Source organism: Dinoponera quadriceps, unplaced genomic scaffold (assembly GCF_001313825.1).
Source record: "Dinoponera quadriceps isolate SergipeBrazil2010 unplaced genomic scaffold, ASM131382v1 scaffold458, whole genome shotgun sequence".
In the NCBI taxonomy this organism is placed as follows: domain Eukaryota; kingdom Metazoa; phylum Arthropoda; class Insecta; order Hymenoptera; family Formicidae; genus Dinoponera; species Dinoponera quadriceps.
The window spans coordinates 92,567-111,061 of NW_014554796.1; the positions used below are offsets into that span (position 1 = coordinate 92,567).

Sequence of the window (18,495 nt, forward strand, 5' to 3'; positions counted from 1 at the left end):
CACTGTTTTGTTAAAGAGTAGTCAAGTTAGTAAAAGTATTTATATCTCTCTGAAAAGGAAGGTACAAGCTAGAATTTAATTTCTATGACTTAGAATATTTTTCGGACATACATAGATGTGGACTAGACTATAGAGAAATAATATTACAATTTTAATTAATATTTCTCCATCTTTTTTTAACAATATTCGTAGAGATGCGTATATTCAGCTCTATATGTTTATATTCAATTTTATTTCTATATATATTATATATATATATATAAATTACCCCATTTATAATTATCTATTACAGAATGATTAATTAGACTACTAAAAGGTATATAATTTAGTTATTAGAATGTTGGAATGCTTTTAGATATCAATGGTCCTCATGATAAGAATGGAAAGGACTTGTTTCTTATTTTCTATATGCTTTTCAAATATTAAACAATTACAATTTTACCTATCTACGATTGATGTAGCACCAACCAAATAAAAATACTTATGGCAGTCATAAAATATATTATATCGTTAAATATTCTGCAAACAGTCTGCGTTTTACTATTCCTCTTACTGAATATAGTAGAAGATAGCAAAGGAACAAGCCATAAAATTTAACCAAGTTCGTCGCAAATTTGATTCTTCTTTATCTCCGACAAGTTTTCGGGATTTATTTAGACGAGAGTTTGCAGATCATCCTCTTCCAAATCTTGATCAGAGGATGAAATTAAATGTCACATTTTGAACAAATGTGGAAATTCGTTGCTAATTTCGCGTACTACTTGTTGATCCTCCTGGCTTTCTGTCGTTTCTTCGCAGAATATCCTAGGATAGAATACAAGATATATTTATAACAAAATCAAAGGAAGATATTAACATGTTTTGGGGAGTAAGCTGTAACATATAACTGGATTTTACCTGGTAAAACATTTTAAGAGGTCTTCCGACCGATGGCGGTGCTCGTTATAACTCGACGTACGCAGAACTCGACGGCAGAGCTCTAAGTATTGTCGACGCTATTGTTATATTAGAGAATAATCGATTAAACGTATATTCGATATATTTTCATAAATCTGTTTTAAGCAATTGATCACAGCATAATGTAATACCTTATCACCAGGGAACATATCGAAAAGCTGCCGTAGTATAATGTCAATAAGAACTTTCACATCATTGGTGTAGAAGAGGCTTGCTATAACGTCGTTACTAAATAGGTCGATAAAGAGTTTCAACACAGAGTGCGGTGGCGGTGGCTCGTGATCGAATATCCGTACCGGATCCTCTGTGGCAAGTTAAAAGTTTGTCAGCTCGAACTATCAGCCCTGACATTACTCGCATAAAATTTACCTTCTCTGTTAAAAAGGAATAAAATTTTTTCAGTGAATGTTTTGGCCACAGTCCGCTCTCGTAAGGCATTTAGAACTATATTTTCAGATGTTGTAAATTGCAGATTGTAGGATAATATTAAATTTACGAACAGGTCTGGAATTTGATCCTCTAAATCTGTATCGGGTGGTGTTTCTATTAGGTCCAAGAGGAACGATATGAAGTCTGGACCAAGTTGTTCTGCAATGAAATTCATAAAGAAAGACGCACGCATTTTGGTTGTTTATTTTCAATTATAATACTTCTTTTTACTTTTATATATCGTTTACTCACCCAAATGTGTAACTGGCATAGGCTCGCCCATCGAGAAGATCATTGTAAGTAGCAAAGATGAATAATTCAATCTCAGTACGTTCCTGGGATTACTCTGCATATCTCTGCAGAGGATGCAACAGCCAAAAGTATGAATTATCTAATATTTTATATTATTAAATATATGTAAGCTATCTTTCTTACATTACCTTGCTAATTCCATCGGTAAAATGCTATTTAACATTATAGTTAGAACCACTGGATCCAAACTGCACATAACACCGAACGATTGCAACAACAATTGTCTGATGGTCCATCTCGTTTCCATCTGATAATATTGTATCAATATTGTCACTCCATTGTAACGATCTTGCCTCAAAACGTATCTCGACACATTTGCGTCGGCATTCGTCTTTGTAATAAAGAGAATATGTTAGTGAATATTGATTGATTATAAACGACATTAAACATAGATTCGCATTTATATGTTGTGTTAACCAGAAATTAAAGAAAGTTAGATTTTGATATCGAGGTGCGATATTACGTAGGTGTGTAAATGCGAAAAAAATAACGAGAATACTTGATGAAACAATGTACCAATATTTCGGTCAATTCTTTGATATATTCCACGATGATGGATTCGTCTTCATAAAGCATCCAACTTCTTTGCTGTGAATCTTCTTTGCATGAGGTCAATTCGGTAAAAATTATTTTCAACCTATTAGCATCGTAAGTTTCTTCTATACTCATCTTTGATACGTTCAGTGGTGTTTGTAGCTGATGCAGCAAAGCATCGAAATAGTGACTTACAGTTTCTGGCATCAACTGCCGCAGGCCAGATACTACGACTGTAACTGCTACCTTCGACATTTCATAACTAAGCTGAGTATTTTTGCGTACTTGATCGAGCAGTTGGTAAGCGCTTCGTGAATTGATGGCTTGTAACGATAAGTTGCTCTTAGCTGACGAGCTGCTTTTAGCAGGCGAGTTGCTCTTCACTGGCGAGCTGCTGCATATATTCTGTATGCTACCTTGGGAAGAGCTCTTACGTATTTCCGCGACCTGTGACTGAACTTTCTGCACAGTGTCGGAGGATGACTGACGAGGAAACGTTTGTAAGCAATGTTCACTTCCACTTGGTTGTTGACATTGTGCGATTGTTTGAACGGTATTTGTATTCGTGTTAGTATGAAAGGTAGTTTGTGCTGTTACGTAAGATGTATTACTTGGCGCTGATCTAACATCTGTCTCGGTACTGTCGCAGGCACCGATTGATTGTGTTTCTTTGGATGTAATGCTGTCTTCTAAATCCGGTGGTGGTTTAGGCGCTTGCTTCTTAGGTTTTCTATTTAATTCAACTTGCCTTTTCCTTTCTACCAGTTTTGCTAGAAGATCTTGCTTGTCTGTGTGTAGCAAGTCGCTATGTTTACTGAGCTCTGTCTCCAGAGTTATTATACAGTCCTCCAGGAAGTCAATCATGAACTGAGACTGCACCTGGTAATAGATCAATGTAAACTATTAATGACAAATTGCTGACATATTTGTATCTTTGACCAACTTCAACATGCCTTCACAGGAGTAACATAATTTGACGGTATGTAGCCCAGATGGCCGCCTCTATTTACAACTTGCCACCAGTTTTTCTGCTTGATATTGCGCTGCAGCAAAATAAAATATTCACCATCCCGGAAGCTGAGGGTCTTGGCGAATGTGGCCTTGAAGTCATACAAGGCTTTAACCATCTCGTAGCTGTCTGCAGTTGCATATACGCAAAGTGAGAGAAGGGTTTCGTTGAAAAAGGAATACCTCGGGAGCGAAAGAATGGCTCGGCAACTTGTTAGAATGTAAATATATACGCACCGAACTCACTTAACCTTGCACAGTTGTCGTCCATCATTGGAAACGAGAGTGAAATGCGACTGTTTCACGAGGACAACGCCCAGTTGAAAACAGGAACACGTTGGGGAACTACTTACTTTCATTTACGTCCAGGCACCTTATTTTCCTCCTACTTGCTTTTTTTCCCTTATTAACCGCAATCACGCTTTTTGCCCCGATTGGACTGAGTCCTCTCTCTCTCTCTCTCTCTCTGTCTATATCACTATCATTGTGTTGTTCTATCGCACATAGATTGCGCTTAGTACGACAGCGAAAGCAGCACGAATCGAACTACTACACCCATTCACTCGTTCGTGTTACAAATTCGTAGGAATATCGATCGTAATGCATCATCTCGTTCGGCTTTTACCTTTTATTACTTTTACTCTCGCAAACCCACACAGATACACACATTTCGTGATAATGATTTTTAATAAAATGTTATATCAAATTACAAGAGAATTAATCGCAGGTGGAAAGGAGCAAAACTCAGAGAAATTAATATTCATTTGATACGGCATAATTTTACAGACAAAAAATCCTTTATATTTTATCATTTCAAGGAATTAAATATAAATTTTGTACTATGACAATCATATTATATATACAATCTGAGTTCGGAAATGATAAATATTTATTGTTAATAGATATTTCAGTATAAAAATAGAACATATAACAACTATAATTAAAGCTTTGCATATACATGTAAAAGTAAATCCATCTCCATCTCTTTCTCTATTATTCTATTATTGATACTGATTCAAATATACCAACATCCAGCAATAAATTTCTATGTGAAAATATAATGTCAAAATATATGTACGGTAATAAATTATTAGGAAACACCACATCAATAATTTCGGCCATAATATATGTTGTGAAATACACTTTGAATAATCTTCCGAAGGTTTCAGTCGGCGATAATCATTTGTTAAAAACTTATTAACAAAATAAGTTTGAGTTATTTTGGTTATTGACGCTTAAATCTTTTACTTTACTAAACTGATGAGACTAATCTTTACAACCTTACTCAAGATCATGTACTTGATAACATATGTCAAGGTCATCGGTCAAGGTGTCCCTTAATATACATAATTACCATACTGTACTTTTCGCAGAAAAAATAGGCAATAAGTTCAGAGTTAGTTTTCATAACCAGATTGTGCGGAACATTGATATTTTTCAAGTTCATTTCTGTATCGGAAATGTCGAAGAGAATGAGAATGAAATTAGCGAGCTTCGCACTATTGAAGCGCCGTGCAGCTCGCGAGCGCAAGTGCTCTATATGAGAATCGAGGAAAAGCTGTTCCAGCTCCCTTAGTAGAAGATTTTTGACTGTCGCACGAGTATTGCCTAGAGTATGAAATTCATTTATCTGCCTTTGCTCCCGGTTACTTTCTGCCTGATCACACGTCTTTTCTTTATACTAAAGGTTCTACGAGATACTATGAATTCAGAAAGTATGAAAGAGCAATAATTCCCCAGCAGAAAGGTATCTAGTAGATTAGATTTCAAAACTAGTAGCTAGATATTAATGACTAGATAAGTTTTCTAGCCAGTCACTAGTTTGTGCTAGCTAAATACTCCTAGTCAATCTTTAATTGTCTAGTCATTAGATAGAAAATATGGTAGTAGATGGGGCCGTTTTTTCTAAAATATACAGTCTAGCCGTCACTATTATCTAACAGTCATTACTATCTCGCCGCTAACAGGATCATACTAGTCAGCACATCGAAATTATGGTTATGTTGCAATATCAAATTCTGTCTAGTCACTATCTAGTAGCAATGTACTTTAAATCCTACATAGAAAATGAATGTCATGACTGTCTAATAGCTATAATGATTACATAGATAGTGACTAAACGAAAAAGATTACACAGTAACGACATGGAAAACCACCAATATATCTTGAATAGAAATTGAGTATCGAGATTGTCTAGTAAGTATATTAATTACATAGACAATGGGTAGATGGAAAAAATTATAGTTACATGATAGAAAACTATCGATCTTAGTCTTTAAATATTCTTAATTATGTAGTTATCTAATCATTAGATTGAAAATATGGTAGTAGATATGACGCTGTCTTATCTAAAATTTATCTACTATCTCGTCAATAACAAGATTATATTAGTCCGCACATCGAAAGTATGGTTATGTTATATTATAAAAATTTATCTAGTAACTATTTATTAGTAACATATAAATTCTAAATCTCGAAATTAGATGTCAAAATTATTTTATGAGAAACCATTACAAACCATTAGACAGTAAGTTTGGGTATAGACAATGATGTAAAACACAAATTTACTGTCTGGTAGGTAAACAATTCTGACATTCAATTTCTATTCAGGATTGCTATATTGCTACTAGATAGTTACTGGGTGGAGTTTAATATTCAATTCATGCACCAATCAGAATGCAATATTTCTATCCAGCAAGTAATCCTGTAGGAAAACAAGCATCGTGTACCGTAGGCTTACGATTATTATCGTCTTCGATTTGCTGACTTGACCCCACTAGGGATCATCATACTGAGTTCCGATTGATTAGAAATGCACCAATCAAACACAAGATGATGATCCCGAGTCTGATCGAGTTAGCAAGTCGAAAACGCCATATGAATACTGGCCTAAATCTCGGATCCCCAATCCATATCGGGCTTATGGTCTATTCTACAATATACCGTATGTTGGGTCGGAATATAACCGAAAGTACAATGAGATAATTTATTTTTCGAGAGCTAGTTCTCCTCATTGGATCATCGACTTTGTTCTCGCATTCTATAGCGACATACGAAGTATTAGGTTTGTTCGTTTTTGCTGCACCGCTGAACTAGTGCAATAAGTTGAAGCGAGACAAGTATATGTTTTCTCACTTCACTTCTTATTGCACTAGTTCAGCGGTGCAGCGAAAACGAACAGACCTATTGTAGGACAGGCCTAATGCCTTCTGCATACCGAACGCGGAAATGTTTGCCGCACGGCACGAAGCGACCTGGTAGCCGATAAACTTTTACTTCTTGTGGAGAAACGGCACGTCGATTGGTTATCGCGTCGTTTCTTGACACGCGGTAAGCGTTTCCAGGTTCTAACAGTAAAGACCAATAATCGAGGACTATTCATCGATCGCTTTTTCCGCAGCTAATCAGATTCACGAATTTTACACCAGTTGCAAAGCTGTTTTCTCTGCTGAACGCAGCCATTAGTGTTGATCAAGCCGCTAAATCCTAACCTCACATCTCGCGCTTTTCACAATTTCATTGTTGTTTTTAACCTCAACGATGGCTGATAATGACCAAGATACTGGAGACCGAAATGACGGCGACAATCAGAAGAGCGATAAAATGTTTACTCTAAAGAAGTGGAATGCGGTGGCTATGTGGAGCTGGGACGTTGAATGTGACACTTGTGCCATTTGCAGAGTCCAAGTTATGGGTGAGTCATGTATTCATCAGTGTATTCCTCCTAATTTGCCCTTATCTCGTTTGTAAAAAAGAAAAAAAAATGGAAGAATCCTTCATACGCATGTTACACTGACATTTATTTATAACATAGAATTACGTACGTTACACATATAGTGACAATAAATTTATGTTTATTCAATATAAAATATTTGCTATTTAAATTTTGTATATGCTATCTTATGCTATTTTGAGTACATTGCCTCATAATTTAAACTGACTTTTATTGATAAAATTCCTTTATTCCTGACTTCTCAACCAGTCAGGTGGTTTTTAAGCTACTTCTAAAGGCTTCCATTAGTGACTCCTCATATAGTCCTAATCATATGTATATATATATATATGACTGAGTTCAGAATATTGGTTATTGACTCTCAATTTAAGAATTAACTCGAAGTATGATTTAGGATGACTTTCACCAAATTCAGATTAATCTAATCAACGATTTAAAATTGCCGTCAATCAAGTGTTACCTACTTTAGCGAAAAATAGTGAATCATACAGAAGGTTAAATAAATTAGTACGATCAAAAGTCTTATGATAATAAATCCAAATTTCGTAGTATATATTAGTTGAAAAATTTGTTTCAGTAGGAATTGTTTTTTAGTGATTTTGTTAAAACTTTGTTAAATTTTTTAGTGATTTTGAATCAAAAGTATATTTCGCGTTCTGTATGAAATTGCTTTGTATTTCCCTTTGAAATATTATTGTCATAATCCACAGATTTATGCTTATCAGTGTCAATGATCGCTTGTATTTATTTACTATCCAATAGCATTGGTTCAATTGCTAGCGTCATAATACAAAAGTAGCTAAAAGGAAAGGTATAAAGTGGAAGTAACGATTTTATGTAAATGTATCATTTTATATATCAATAATCTTAAATATAATGACATAATTTACAAATTACGTATAAACTTAACATGAGTATTAAATTATAAAAAATATTTCGCCATCTCCATTGGGCTTTGGCAAACACCTTATAAATAAACGGTATCACTCCGTGCATATCGCAATTAAGCGGGAAACAGCAGAAGTAAAGAAATGCCATGATTAGTCGTTGTACAAAAGAGAATATTAACATGTCTATTATTATTATATAATAACTTTCGTAAAAAACGTACATCGAGATATTGAATAAGGCTTATTGCTTTATACGATATTAAATCGATACGTACATTAAACCACAGGAATGATTTTTTTGTTCTAATAGTGCCTTTACAATTCTAAAATAAGATTTTTCGCGCACTATAAACAATATTTATTATCATAACATTATTTAACATGCGAACGAATGCATGCTACAAAAAACATTTCTATGTGAATGAGATTCGCCTAATGGAATTTTTCATATTTGATTTGAACACACATCTATAAGCATACTTTAGTCATCTTATACACAAACGAATGTTCACAATGATTTTAACATTTGTGTAGTTTCTAACATTTCTTTCAGTTATCATTTATGATATGCTGAGATTTATATTATATTACATTGACACGCTATGAGTGTATTCGGTCAAATATAATGAATTAATATAGAGATGATAGTGGCAACGTGATATGTTAGGATTATCTGGTCTTAACTTGTCCGTAGTTTTATTGGTTAATTTATGTAAAAAAATCTAAATATTATAGATGTAAAATAATAGAGATATCGTAAAAATTTTAATTAACGTCTTTGGCCTGTAATTCTAATTTCTTTTTTATTAAATCTTTCTGTAGATAAAATTTAAAATTTAATAGAAAGGACAATTTTAATTTTCTTCGTGAAATTAAATTTCTCAATATTATTTTTATCATAATTTTTAAACTTTTTATTTTATATTATATGTATCTTCTTATTTTACATATTTTTTTAACTTTATTCATTATTGCACAACATCTGGAATTTTCTAAATCAGTTTTTGTAATATTTTGTAATATTTTTATACGTAGTTCGTCTTGTGTAAATAGTTTTTTGATAAATATGATTAAATATATATTACAAATTAATTCGGTACCTCTGCATTGAATGTTGTGTAACTCTGGTCCAAATTTCAATTTTTTTCTATTCTATATGGTAATTTGAAAGTGCCAATGTTAGGCTTTAAGAATCACTTTAATAATTGATGGCTTTGCCGATAAAACAACCTCAGAAAGCAGTAGTTGTCACGATGTTGTTCGAAAAGAAGTATGCGAAGCCCTGCATCCTTTTTACACTTCAGTTCAATTAAAATGCTGCTCAATTTACCGAAGTGATTTGTTCCGCTTTGGGTGAAGATGTTGTGACCCGTAAAACTTGTAAAAAAACCTTTTACCGGCAATGAAACTAGGCAGCTAATTGTACTGCACGATAACGTGCGATCATATACTGCAAAAAAGACAAAGGATCTCATTTAACGATTCTGCACGGAGAAAAAAGATCAGTTGAATTAATATTACAATGAAGGAATCAAACACGTTTTGAAGCAAATACAATTTCTGATTTTTATGAACCAATTTGAGTCATAGGAAAATTCCGTTTCCTTCAACCAAAATGCGTTTGATTCGTTCATTGTTACGTATAATTCAATTTTTTCCCCGTGTATGGTTCTTTTATGAAATTTGTTTTATCAATTGCATTTGTATGTATATTAAACTGTACATTAAATGCAAATTGCGGCTGCGTTTCTCACAGGACAAATGCGACATATTCGTAAGAAGCTTCGCAGGAAGCATACCTTCGAGCTTGATTTCGCTTTAAACTAAAATTATTTATATGGGTATCATTAAGTATCTTTAAGGAAACCTTACCCCTAAAGTGACATCGTTGAGTCCTGTTCCCTCTTGTTCTGATAAATTTTCCCGTTGATGAAAATCGCGATTGAGCATCGATTGGTAGCTAGGAGGCCGTCGGCATCGGCTTCATGTTGGCGACCGCGCTCATTCTTCTAGTTGGCCCGGTAAAACTCATCTCGATCTCCTCGAGTGATTTGCCGCGCGTCTCCGGTACGCTGATGATTACGAAGATGATGCCCACTATGACCATGGCACCGAACAACCAGAAAGTGCCGTGCGTGTCAACTACCGTTATTATGTCCTCGAATGTTTTCGTTATGATGAAGGTGCACATCCAATTAAAGGCAGTCGCAATACTGGCAGCTGAGCTGCGAATCTTGGCTGGCAAGATCTCGCCCATCATCAGCCAGGGAATCGGACCGAAACCCAGCGAAAAGCCGATCACGTAGACGATTAAACTGACTAATGGCAGCCAGCCGAAGGCCGTCACATCGACACCGCATGATTTCACGTAAAAGTGTCCGCCGAGGATGGAGAGCGTTAGAACCATCGCTCCGCCGCTTATGTACAGCAGCACCTTTCTGCCCACCTTGTCGATCGTGAATGCGGCGACGAAAGTGGATATTAAGTTCACCAAACCGATAATTATAGTCGAAAGATTTTCATCAATCGTGCTACCAGCGTCCTGGAATCGAGAACATGGTGTATTAATTATTGCTATGTGTGTCGATTTTCTAAAAATTAAGTTAACAAAATTAACTTACTCTGCTCAAAGTAACTTATACTTCCGGGAATCGATTATCTCTTATGATCTAGTTAGTGTTCATTTTGACAATTCAATTATCATGACATCCAATTATTAAGTTGAAAGTTATTTAACACAAATATTTTATTGTAATTTTAGAATACTAATACAGACGCGCTACGCGTGCACTATTTAGCTAGTTACTATTATACGGAAAAACATCTCAGTTAGTATAATTAAGCATCAGACTAAGAGTCGTTGACGAGAAAATGATATCTCTGTCACACACAGAATGCATATGCATAACACAACTGCATATGCATAGCGTAAGATCATTAATGAACAATGTTCCGCAAATCATGTCTCATCAATGTCTGCCTTACTAGATTGCTCATTGGTTGAGACGGTCTTGTGCTATGCATACATACAGTATATACATATATATAATTCAATAAAAATTGTAATGAAAAAATGTTAAAGAACCAGAATTGAAAAATCCGTAATTTACATAATACTGGAATTTTTATTGACTAAGAAACCAGAACCGAAAACTGAAACCTTTATCAAAATTTTAGTGGACCGAAACCGCAACTGGGCTGATATCTTCATCCGGCCTTCATCCTGGGTCGCTAATAGAAAACACTCCTTTTCTGTACGGATCATGATTGTTTGATTTCCTTATGCATATGCAATATGCGATTATGCAACTGTGCGTAGATAAGTTATTACTGTCGAAACATTTAATCCCTGCGATGACAATCATGAATCGAAGTAAGTTACGACTTGCATTGAGATCGAAATCTCGAGACAGCCCATTACCATCGCGGAAAAGAGACTTTAACGTTTCGACATTCGAGATATCAGTTTACACGCCTTTTTCAGAAAGAGACAATGAAAGATTATTTAAAAGTTAGGGAGTATTAGATGGATTGATTGGTACATGCCTGGAAAATTTGCACCGTGTAGAATATAACCGCGTTGATTCCTGACATTTGTTGGAATAACATCAGTCCCAAGGAAATGAGTAGTGGTTTCAGATTGGTGCTCTTCAATAACTCCAAGATCGTTCTCTGAGAGGCGTTTTGTTCGCTCTCCACATGAATCTTTTCGATCATAGTCAATTCTTCGGTTATATCGGCGTCCTTGCCGCGGAGCCATTGCAGAGATTTTTGCGCCTCCTTCGTCTTTCCCTTTGAGATGTACCACCTCGGGGTCTCCGGGATTAGAAACATCAGAATCAAGAACAGTATTGGCAAGCACGCACCTACCAGCGCCAGGTTTCTCCAATTCAGACACATACCCAACGTGTAGCATATTAATATTCCTGCGTTACACGTGAAATATAATTGCGAGCTTAGTTTAACATAATTTTGATTTTTATGTATAAGGAAACAAATGTCGCCGACATATGGTATACGAGAGGAAAATTATAATTTTCTTCCATATAACGTTTTTTTTTAAATTTTATCATGTTTTTTTAGTAATGCAAGGATAGTAGAATTTATTATATATGGTCGCTAATGTTGTATCGCTTCGGCTCCACATATTGCACACAATTTTTTCTGGTAAATATTGATAATTATTGGCATCTTGATTTTCACCACATTGTGTTCATCGAAATACATCTCGATAGATAGTAAATTAAGGCAGAATGTCGATATGTTTCTTGGTTACAAAATTCCATAATAATTTTTATCATAATAGATTCTCTGTGCAGATATTGAAGGTATCTTCGCGAATGTTCGCATTTGAATGTCTGAAAGAGCACTTGGATGTTTTGTTTCACTTACCACCATTACCAAAGACGGTGGGCATCAGGCCGAGAGTGCCGCGCACTTCTGCATGTATCGTCTCGCCTAAGTACACAGGTAGTGATAAGGAAGCAACACCCACGCTAAACCCACATATTGCGCGCCCAACTAACACCATCGCGACATTCTGAGCCAGTGCAATTAAAAGCCACGCTGCAATGAAATGTATCGTATTATCGTATCTTAATTTGATTATTTATACGCAACTGTTTGTTAACAATTTACATAACTCAGAAACTACGTGATGTTCACTAATCATTGTTAGAAACATGCTATACTGCATGTTTTGAAACTTACATCCGATAAATGGGAACGCTGTGGAGAGTATCGTGTTTCTTCTCCCGAGATACTCGATGCATGGCCCTCCAGCAATGCCACCGAAAAGTGCGTTTAAAGGCATTAGTGACCCGATCCACATACCCTGCGACATTAATTTAGAATATGATATTAATTTAGAGCAGTGATTCGTTACTTTCACTTTCGAGGCGATTTTCATGAGCTACGGTTACTTGGTTCTCTATACCGTTCTAGCACGCCACGCAACTGACGGTCGCGGCTCTCAGAGACGTTGGCGTTATAATATCTATGCGGCGCTTACTAATAGTTGAAAGAAATTTATTCATACAACTTGATGTATAATATTTTTATAAACCAATATTGTATGTATAACGTAAGTAATATATAAATATTAGTAGTTATACGATCAATTTGATTCAATAAATTTCTTTCTGCTACTAGTAAATGCCTTATAGATATTATGATGTCAACGGCTTGAGGCGCCATCAGCTACGCGGCCCGTCGTTGGAGCGGCAAGGGGAAGTAAGTAGTTACAGCTCTCGAAAATCTCCTCGAGAGTGAAAGTTTCACCGAATATGATTTAATATTATTAGGAAGAAGAGAATATTATTAGGGCTTAAGATTTGTTGACTTTTAGCAAAGTTTCATTAGAAGGCCATCGTCATTCTTTTGGAAAATTTTGATTCTTTGTATTAAAGGAATGCCAAAGTCGATGGTGAGCTTGATAAGCTGATAATGTATAGATGATTCTTAAAATATTACCCCCTTTTCCACAATCCTTAAGACATAAGTAGTAAGCAAATCAACGACGATCGATTATTTTTCTAATAAACGACCGTGGTTGATCAGTTTGATTACTGTTTGCGTCTTAAAACAAGATGTGAATAAGGAGTATGTCACACAATCGATCACACTACTTTTTTATATTTCTTGTATATATAGATCTTCTATAAATGTAAATGCGAAATGTGAGTACAATGAATTGTGTTGTTCTGTTTTACCATACCTGACAGAAAATCTAACCAAGATATACGTTTTTTTTTGCAAATTTTTCGTATTTTTTTAGGACCTTAAACTTAATTGAAAAGATATAAATATGTTATTTGAAATTGTATTGATTGACATACTTAGTTTATACAAACTACAGGATTTCTGCATCAGGTAAATATTTACTCCAATTGACACCTAGAGATGTCAATTTTGAAATTTTTAATTGTTTTTGTCACACCTTGAGCATTACTCCAATTCATTTTCACGTATACTATCATTATATAAAAGTATATATAATTCTGTGTAACCAGTATGACGTAAAGTTTACAAAAGGAGTCAGTATTTTTTCGACAGTTTTCAAAAGTTTTCAAGTATAGCATCCCTTGAATAGCGATGTTGATACAAAAGTTGAATAATCATATTGCTTGAAATTCAATAATAATCTCTCAATTTAATTCAAGTTTTTCGAACCTTGAAATCGTCATAGTTTTGTACATGCGACGCGATGTTCGGTCAAGTGTTTGTAACTTTTTAAATACAACTTAAGAAAAAATTATGAAGAGTTAAGGTCATAATACGGCGCGCATCAGGCGCGTCTTCAGTCCTTTGTATTCATCTTCTGAATAACTGTCGTGTACATCCGTTGGTACTCCTGACATAGTTTTTTCATCAGAAGATCCTTCGATTACGAATAAAATCGGGAAATCGGAGAATGTCAAGAAAAACAATTGCGAAAGCGACCATCGATCATTTTGGTTGCTGATTCGGTCAGTTGTGCCGTGGATTTTAATCAAGCCGTCGCAGAAAGAAATTTCGAAATTTCTGCTTCGTATTTAATTGAATTATTAAATGTAAAGTAATTGCCACCGTAAAATCGCTGTCAGGAATCTTAGTATATCGAAAGAAAATGTATACATTATAATTTAATACACATATAACATCACGGAAAAGAAATCAATATCAATTCAAGATTGTATTTTCATATATATAAGTAAGAATATTTATTTTCATATATATATGTATTTTCATATATATAAGTAAGAATATGTAATTTTATGAAGATAATATTTGCTTACATAAAGAAATTCTGTATAGTCCCAATAAAAATATTAGATTCTCTTACACAAGAATAATTTTTCTGAACTGAAAGAAAAAAAATATTAAATAGAAAGAATGATATCTTCAAATTGATACAATTCTTAGATTTGAAGATTTTATTGAAGCCATTATTCTTTCTATCCAATATTTTTCTTCTTATGTCATGAAAATTATTATTAAATGACAAGAATATGATATTTTTAGTGGATATACATAGAATATGAGATTTTAATATATATTTATATAGAACTTTTTCATGTAAGTTTTATTCTTGCTTATATGAGCGAATATAAATTTTTCATTGATACTAATTTTTTTTCTGTGTACGTGAGTATGCATATACATAGTAAACTTCTGCAGCCATTATAGTTACATAACTCTGAAAAATCAAAAGTTTCGTTAAACACGAAAATTTTATCTTTTATTACGTAACGTACGACTCCAATATTTGTCTTAACGTAATTTTTTTAAGATTAAGACTTGAAGCGCGTGCGCGTTTGTCTGTCTTGTAGCGCGCATATGCGGAAGCACATTATTTACGCTTGCGTACATATCTGGAAATAATTTCCGATATCGTCATGGGACTTTACGATGAAATCGGCGTGTCCGGAGGAACGACCAATCGCCTTCGCGACCACCGAGGCACAACGGCTCTTCAACCAATAAGATTGTAATCAGGTCATCGTGCCCCTGACCACGCATCAATGACGCACTTGAGGTTAAGCCTTTTAATCATCTATTGACCCTTCGAATAACGAAGGTCGCATATTTTTATATGTTCGTGGGGATCGCGATAATTTATAAGTGACGCATTATGCCATTTATGACTCGCGTTACCTTTATCCTCCACTTTGAGCCGATATATGACGTATAGTTGTTTGTCAATAAATAATTCCTCCGGATTTTCCTTCGACATCGTAAAACGAGTTAAAATGTTTTTATGCTGATACATTGAGACGAGATCATTGATATCAATTTGTAATTGATTAACGCGAGTGAAGAAAATTATTATATGTGCACGCGTATAGCAATACATACGCTAATTTATCGACGATTCTAAAGGTTGTGTTAAATTAATAATTACTCTGAAGTAAGCGTGTAGATCAACTACGTCATCTTGCTATCGTCGTTATCGCGGGCGATATTTATTTCTTTTTTTCTTAATTTCGCGAAAATACGAACACGCGAATATATTGTATTTATGTTGTCATTAGATGAACAGATGAGGAATTCATATAATCGGCAGATTTTCAAACAAACGTGCCTGAAACACGAATCTCGTAATCTTCGTTTCCGCACTCGACAGGATTGGATTCTCGCGTTCCTTCATGGTCAGACACTCGAAATTGCGATATATTATTCGAGCACGTTTATAAAACTTCTATATATAATACGTCTCTGTAAACTTCGCATCCTCAACAAATTCGTAATATTAACAACATACTCGAGATATTACTGATAGTGACCAAGTGACATTCTGTTAATTTCCGTTAAGGAAAAATCTAACTAAAATTCGATTAGAATTGGTGAAAACGAAAAAAAGAACATTTATGAGAGCATCTATAGATGCGGCAGTGAATAAACTGTTGAAACATTAAAAATTTTATTTAGATATTAATATTTTTTTGCAAAGTACGTGCAAATTTTACATATGTTAACGAATGAAAATTACGATCAGTGGAGTTAATTAGAAGTGTGTTATATATCAAATTGTAGCATTAAAGCAAATCAAATTCTAGCATTAAATTGTAAATATGCAAACAGAGTAAATAAGACGCACGATCGACGAAAACTGACACGTAAGTTACAAATGGTATATCTTAGCAATTTTCGACGATGGATTTTGACTTTTACAAGTTAAGGTTTTGCGACATGTTAGATTTTGTCTTTTACGAGTTAAACTTTTACGACGTGTGGGTAACATAAGAATATAAGCGATTGTACTTACCATTTGTCTGCTAACTTCGAAACTCGCTGTGCTAGGGTCGCGCATAGATACTAATGCTGGTGATGTATAGGCGATCGAGTAACCAATCATCATTGAGCACAATGATACTGATAATGCGGCCAGCATCTGAAAGTAAAGAAATAAATTTCGGATAAAAATAAATTACAAATATGTTCAAATTTATGCGAACATTTGAGTAAACTTTTATTTTTTAAGCAAGATTTTTTTCTTGTTAAGTGGCACTCACAGATTACATTTCACATTCTTTGAATGTTATGATATATTATTTAACAAAAATCTTTCTCTGCGTATATATATAATAGTTGGACCAAAGTACGAGTCGGTAAAATCTTGTAAAGTTTGTTGGAATGTGAACAAACAATAACCTTTATCGTGTAACTGTGTCTGAAAACTTTTAAACGCGAATAAAATATGTAAAAATTAGAATACTATCGTTCCACTTGACATTTTATTTGAGAAAAATTATTTTCCGAATTAGTCCGAATGATAGGTCTGTTCGTTTCCGCTGCACCACTGAACTAGTGCAATAAGTTGAAGTGAGAAAATATACTTGTCTCGCTTCAACTTATTGCACTAGTTCAGCGGTGCAGCGAAAACGAACAGACCTATCATTCGGACTAATTCGGAAAATAATTTTTCTCAAATAAAATGTCAAGTGGAACGATAGTATTCTAATTTTTACATATTTTATTCGCGTTTAAAAGTTTTCAGACACAGTTACACGATAAAGGTTATTGTTTGTTCACATTCCAACAAACTTTACAAGATTTTACCGACTCGTACTTTGGTCCAACTATTATATATATACGCAGAGAAAGATTTTTGTTAAATAATATATCATAACATTCAACAGACCTAACACATCGCTAAAATTAAAGCACCGAAACATAATATGTATGTTGACCGAAGATTATCGTCATAAAAATAGGTCCTTCGTGTAAAGAGTATCGACCTAAATCGGGATGCTACCTGAGAATACGTGCATTTAGCTGCTGGCACATTTACTGGTATCTCGGTGTTAACGTGTGTGTCCGTTCGTAAGAGAAACTTCATGATCACGTATATTAGATGTTAATAGAGGCAACGTGTGACAGTGCAGCCAGAAGTTGCACCGGCATGACACGCGACGCACACAAGCGCCCGCTCGTGTACATATGAGCTGCTGACTTCGAGCGCTGTCGGTTACTAGAAAGAGACATATCTGACGTCACGACTATCTGTCCCTTAATTTCTTTCAGGTGAGTTTGCCGCGATACGACGTTCACTCTGCCAAAGCTAGTCTCGCACGATTTTCGCATGGTCTTCTTGGAAGCGCGTCGTTTTATATATATAGAATATATATTTAATAAATAAATAAATAAATATATAAATTTATATATATATATATATTTATTTATTTGTTTATTTATTTCTATATATTCTTTACTTCTCATAACGTACTGAAGGGGAATACAAGCTTTTTCAGCACAAAAGCGTACGAGATAAACTTAGCCAAAGAATTGACTAAGGTGTGCATGTAATATAATATATTAATTCTTACCACATCCTGTCCTTGTTCATACTGGACAAGGACAAGAGAATCTACGACTCTTGGACAGTGCTTTCCTACCTATCTTATGGATAGGATGGATCTTTCCTTTCGACCTATCTTATGGATGGATCGAGTATTCGCAAGAAAAGATTACTAAGTAATCTTATTATTGGCCTTACGGTGCTTGTCTACGTGGCAATCTACGACTCCGGAGCTCTGATTACGACCTATCTTACAAATACAATAGGTTGTATATTCGCAAGAACTACAGATACCTACGTATTTGTAGCTGGTATCTGAGTCATTTTCCGAGTCATTTCCTTTCCCGTTTTGG

General features: G+C 34.6%; 3 protein-coding genes across 5 annotated transcripts in view; 1 reads left to right on the forward strand and 2 right to left on the reverse strand.

Moving 5' to 3' along the window:
- Window positions 1-29: 29 nt before the first annotated feature.
- Window positions 30-3,881, reverse strand: LOC106741967 (NCK-interacting protein with SH3 domain). Of its 2 annotated transcripts, XM_014614464.1 has the most exons (10): window positions 3,478-3,881; window positions 3,186-3,370; window positions 2,215-3,111; window positions 1,827-2,029; window positions 1,639-1,742; window positions 1,458-1,545; window positions 1,327-1,331; window positions 1,089-1,261; window positions 898-995; window positions 30-804 (listed from the first exon to the last, which is right to left on the reverse strand). In XM_014614464.1, the coding sequence occupies exons 1-10, from the start codon at window positions 3,512-3,514 to the stop codon at window positions 714-716; spliced, it is 1,881 nt and encodes a 626-aa protein (XP_014469950.1). In that variant the 5' UTR covers window positions 3,515-3,881; the 3' UTR covers window positions 30-713. The 2 variants fall into 2 exon arrangements, with proteins under 2 accessions (XP_014469950.1, XP_014469949.1); XM_014614463.1 differs by having other exon boundaries at window positions 1,327-1,545.
- Window positions 3,882-6,467: 2,586 nt separating this feature from the next.
- LOC106741945 (RING-box protein 2) overlaps window positions 6,468-18,495 on the forward strand; it is a 70,377-nt gene continuing 58,349 nt past the window's right edge. Inside the window, exons 1-2 of one of the 2 annotated variants that reach the window (XM_014614407.1) lie at window positions 6,468-6,570; window positions 6,641-6,934. In XM_014614407.1, coding sequence (XP_014469893.1) covers window positions 6,781-6,934 — 154 coding nt within the window. In that variant the 5' untranslated portion in view covers window positions 6,468-6,570; window positions 6,641-6,780. The remainder of the gene's footprint in view (window positions 6,571-6,640; window positions 6,935-18,495) is intronic. The other variant, XM_014614405.1, reaches the window with a different exon arrangement.
- On the reverse strand, window positions 9,574-17,728 carry LOC106741944 (facilitated trehalose transporter Tret1-like). The gene is made up of 6 exons (XM_014614404.1): window positions 17,600-17,728; window positions 16,610-16,735; window positions 12,574-12,697; window positions 12,256-12,429; window positions 11,410-11,789; window positions 9,574-10,405 (listed from the first exon to the last, which is right to left on the reverse strand). The coding sequence occupies exons 1-6, from the start codon at window positions 17,681-17,683 to the stop codon at window positions 9,824-9,826; spliced, it is 1,470 nt and encodes a 489-aa protein (XP_014469890.1). The 5' UTR covers window positions 17,684-17,728; the 3' UTR covers window positions 9,574-9,823.

Bases quoted from the DNA above. Each gene is read 5' to 3' on its own strand.
- LOC106741967 (XM_014614463.1), bottom strand. From the start codon at position 3,514: ATGATGGACGACAACTGTGCAAGGTTAAGTGAGTTCG. The intron at 1,262-1,326 runs GTAAATTTTATG...AACTTGCCACAG, and splicing joins ATTCCTTTTTAACAGAGAAG to AGGATCCGGTACGGATATTC. The intron at 805-897 runs GTAAAATCCAGT...ATTCTATCCTAG, and splicing joins CTCTTAAAATGTTTTACCAG to GATATTCTGCGAAGAAACGA.
- LOC106741944 (XM_014614404.1), bottom strand. From the start codon at position 17,683: ATGAAGTTTCTCTTACGAACGGACACACACGTTAACACCGAGATACCA. The intron at 11,790-12,255 runs GTAAGTGAAACA...CGTGTAACGCAG, and splicing joins CACCGTCTTTGGTAATGGTG to GAATATTAATATGCTACACG. The intron at 10,406-11,409 runs GCATGTACCAAT...TCTCGATTCCAG, and splicing joins ACACGGTGCAAATTTTCCAG to GACGCTGGTAGCACGATTGA.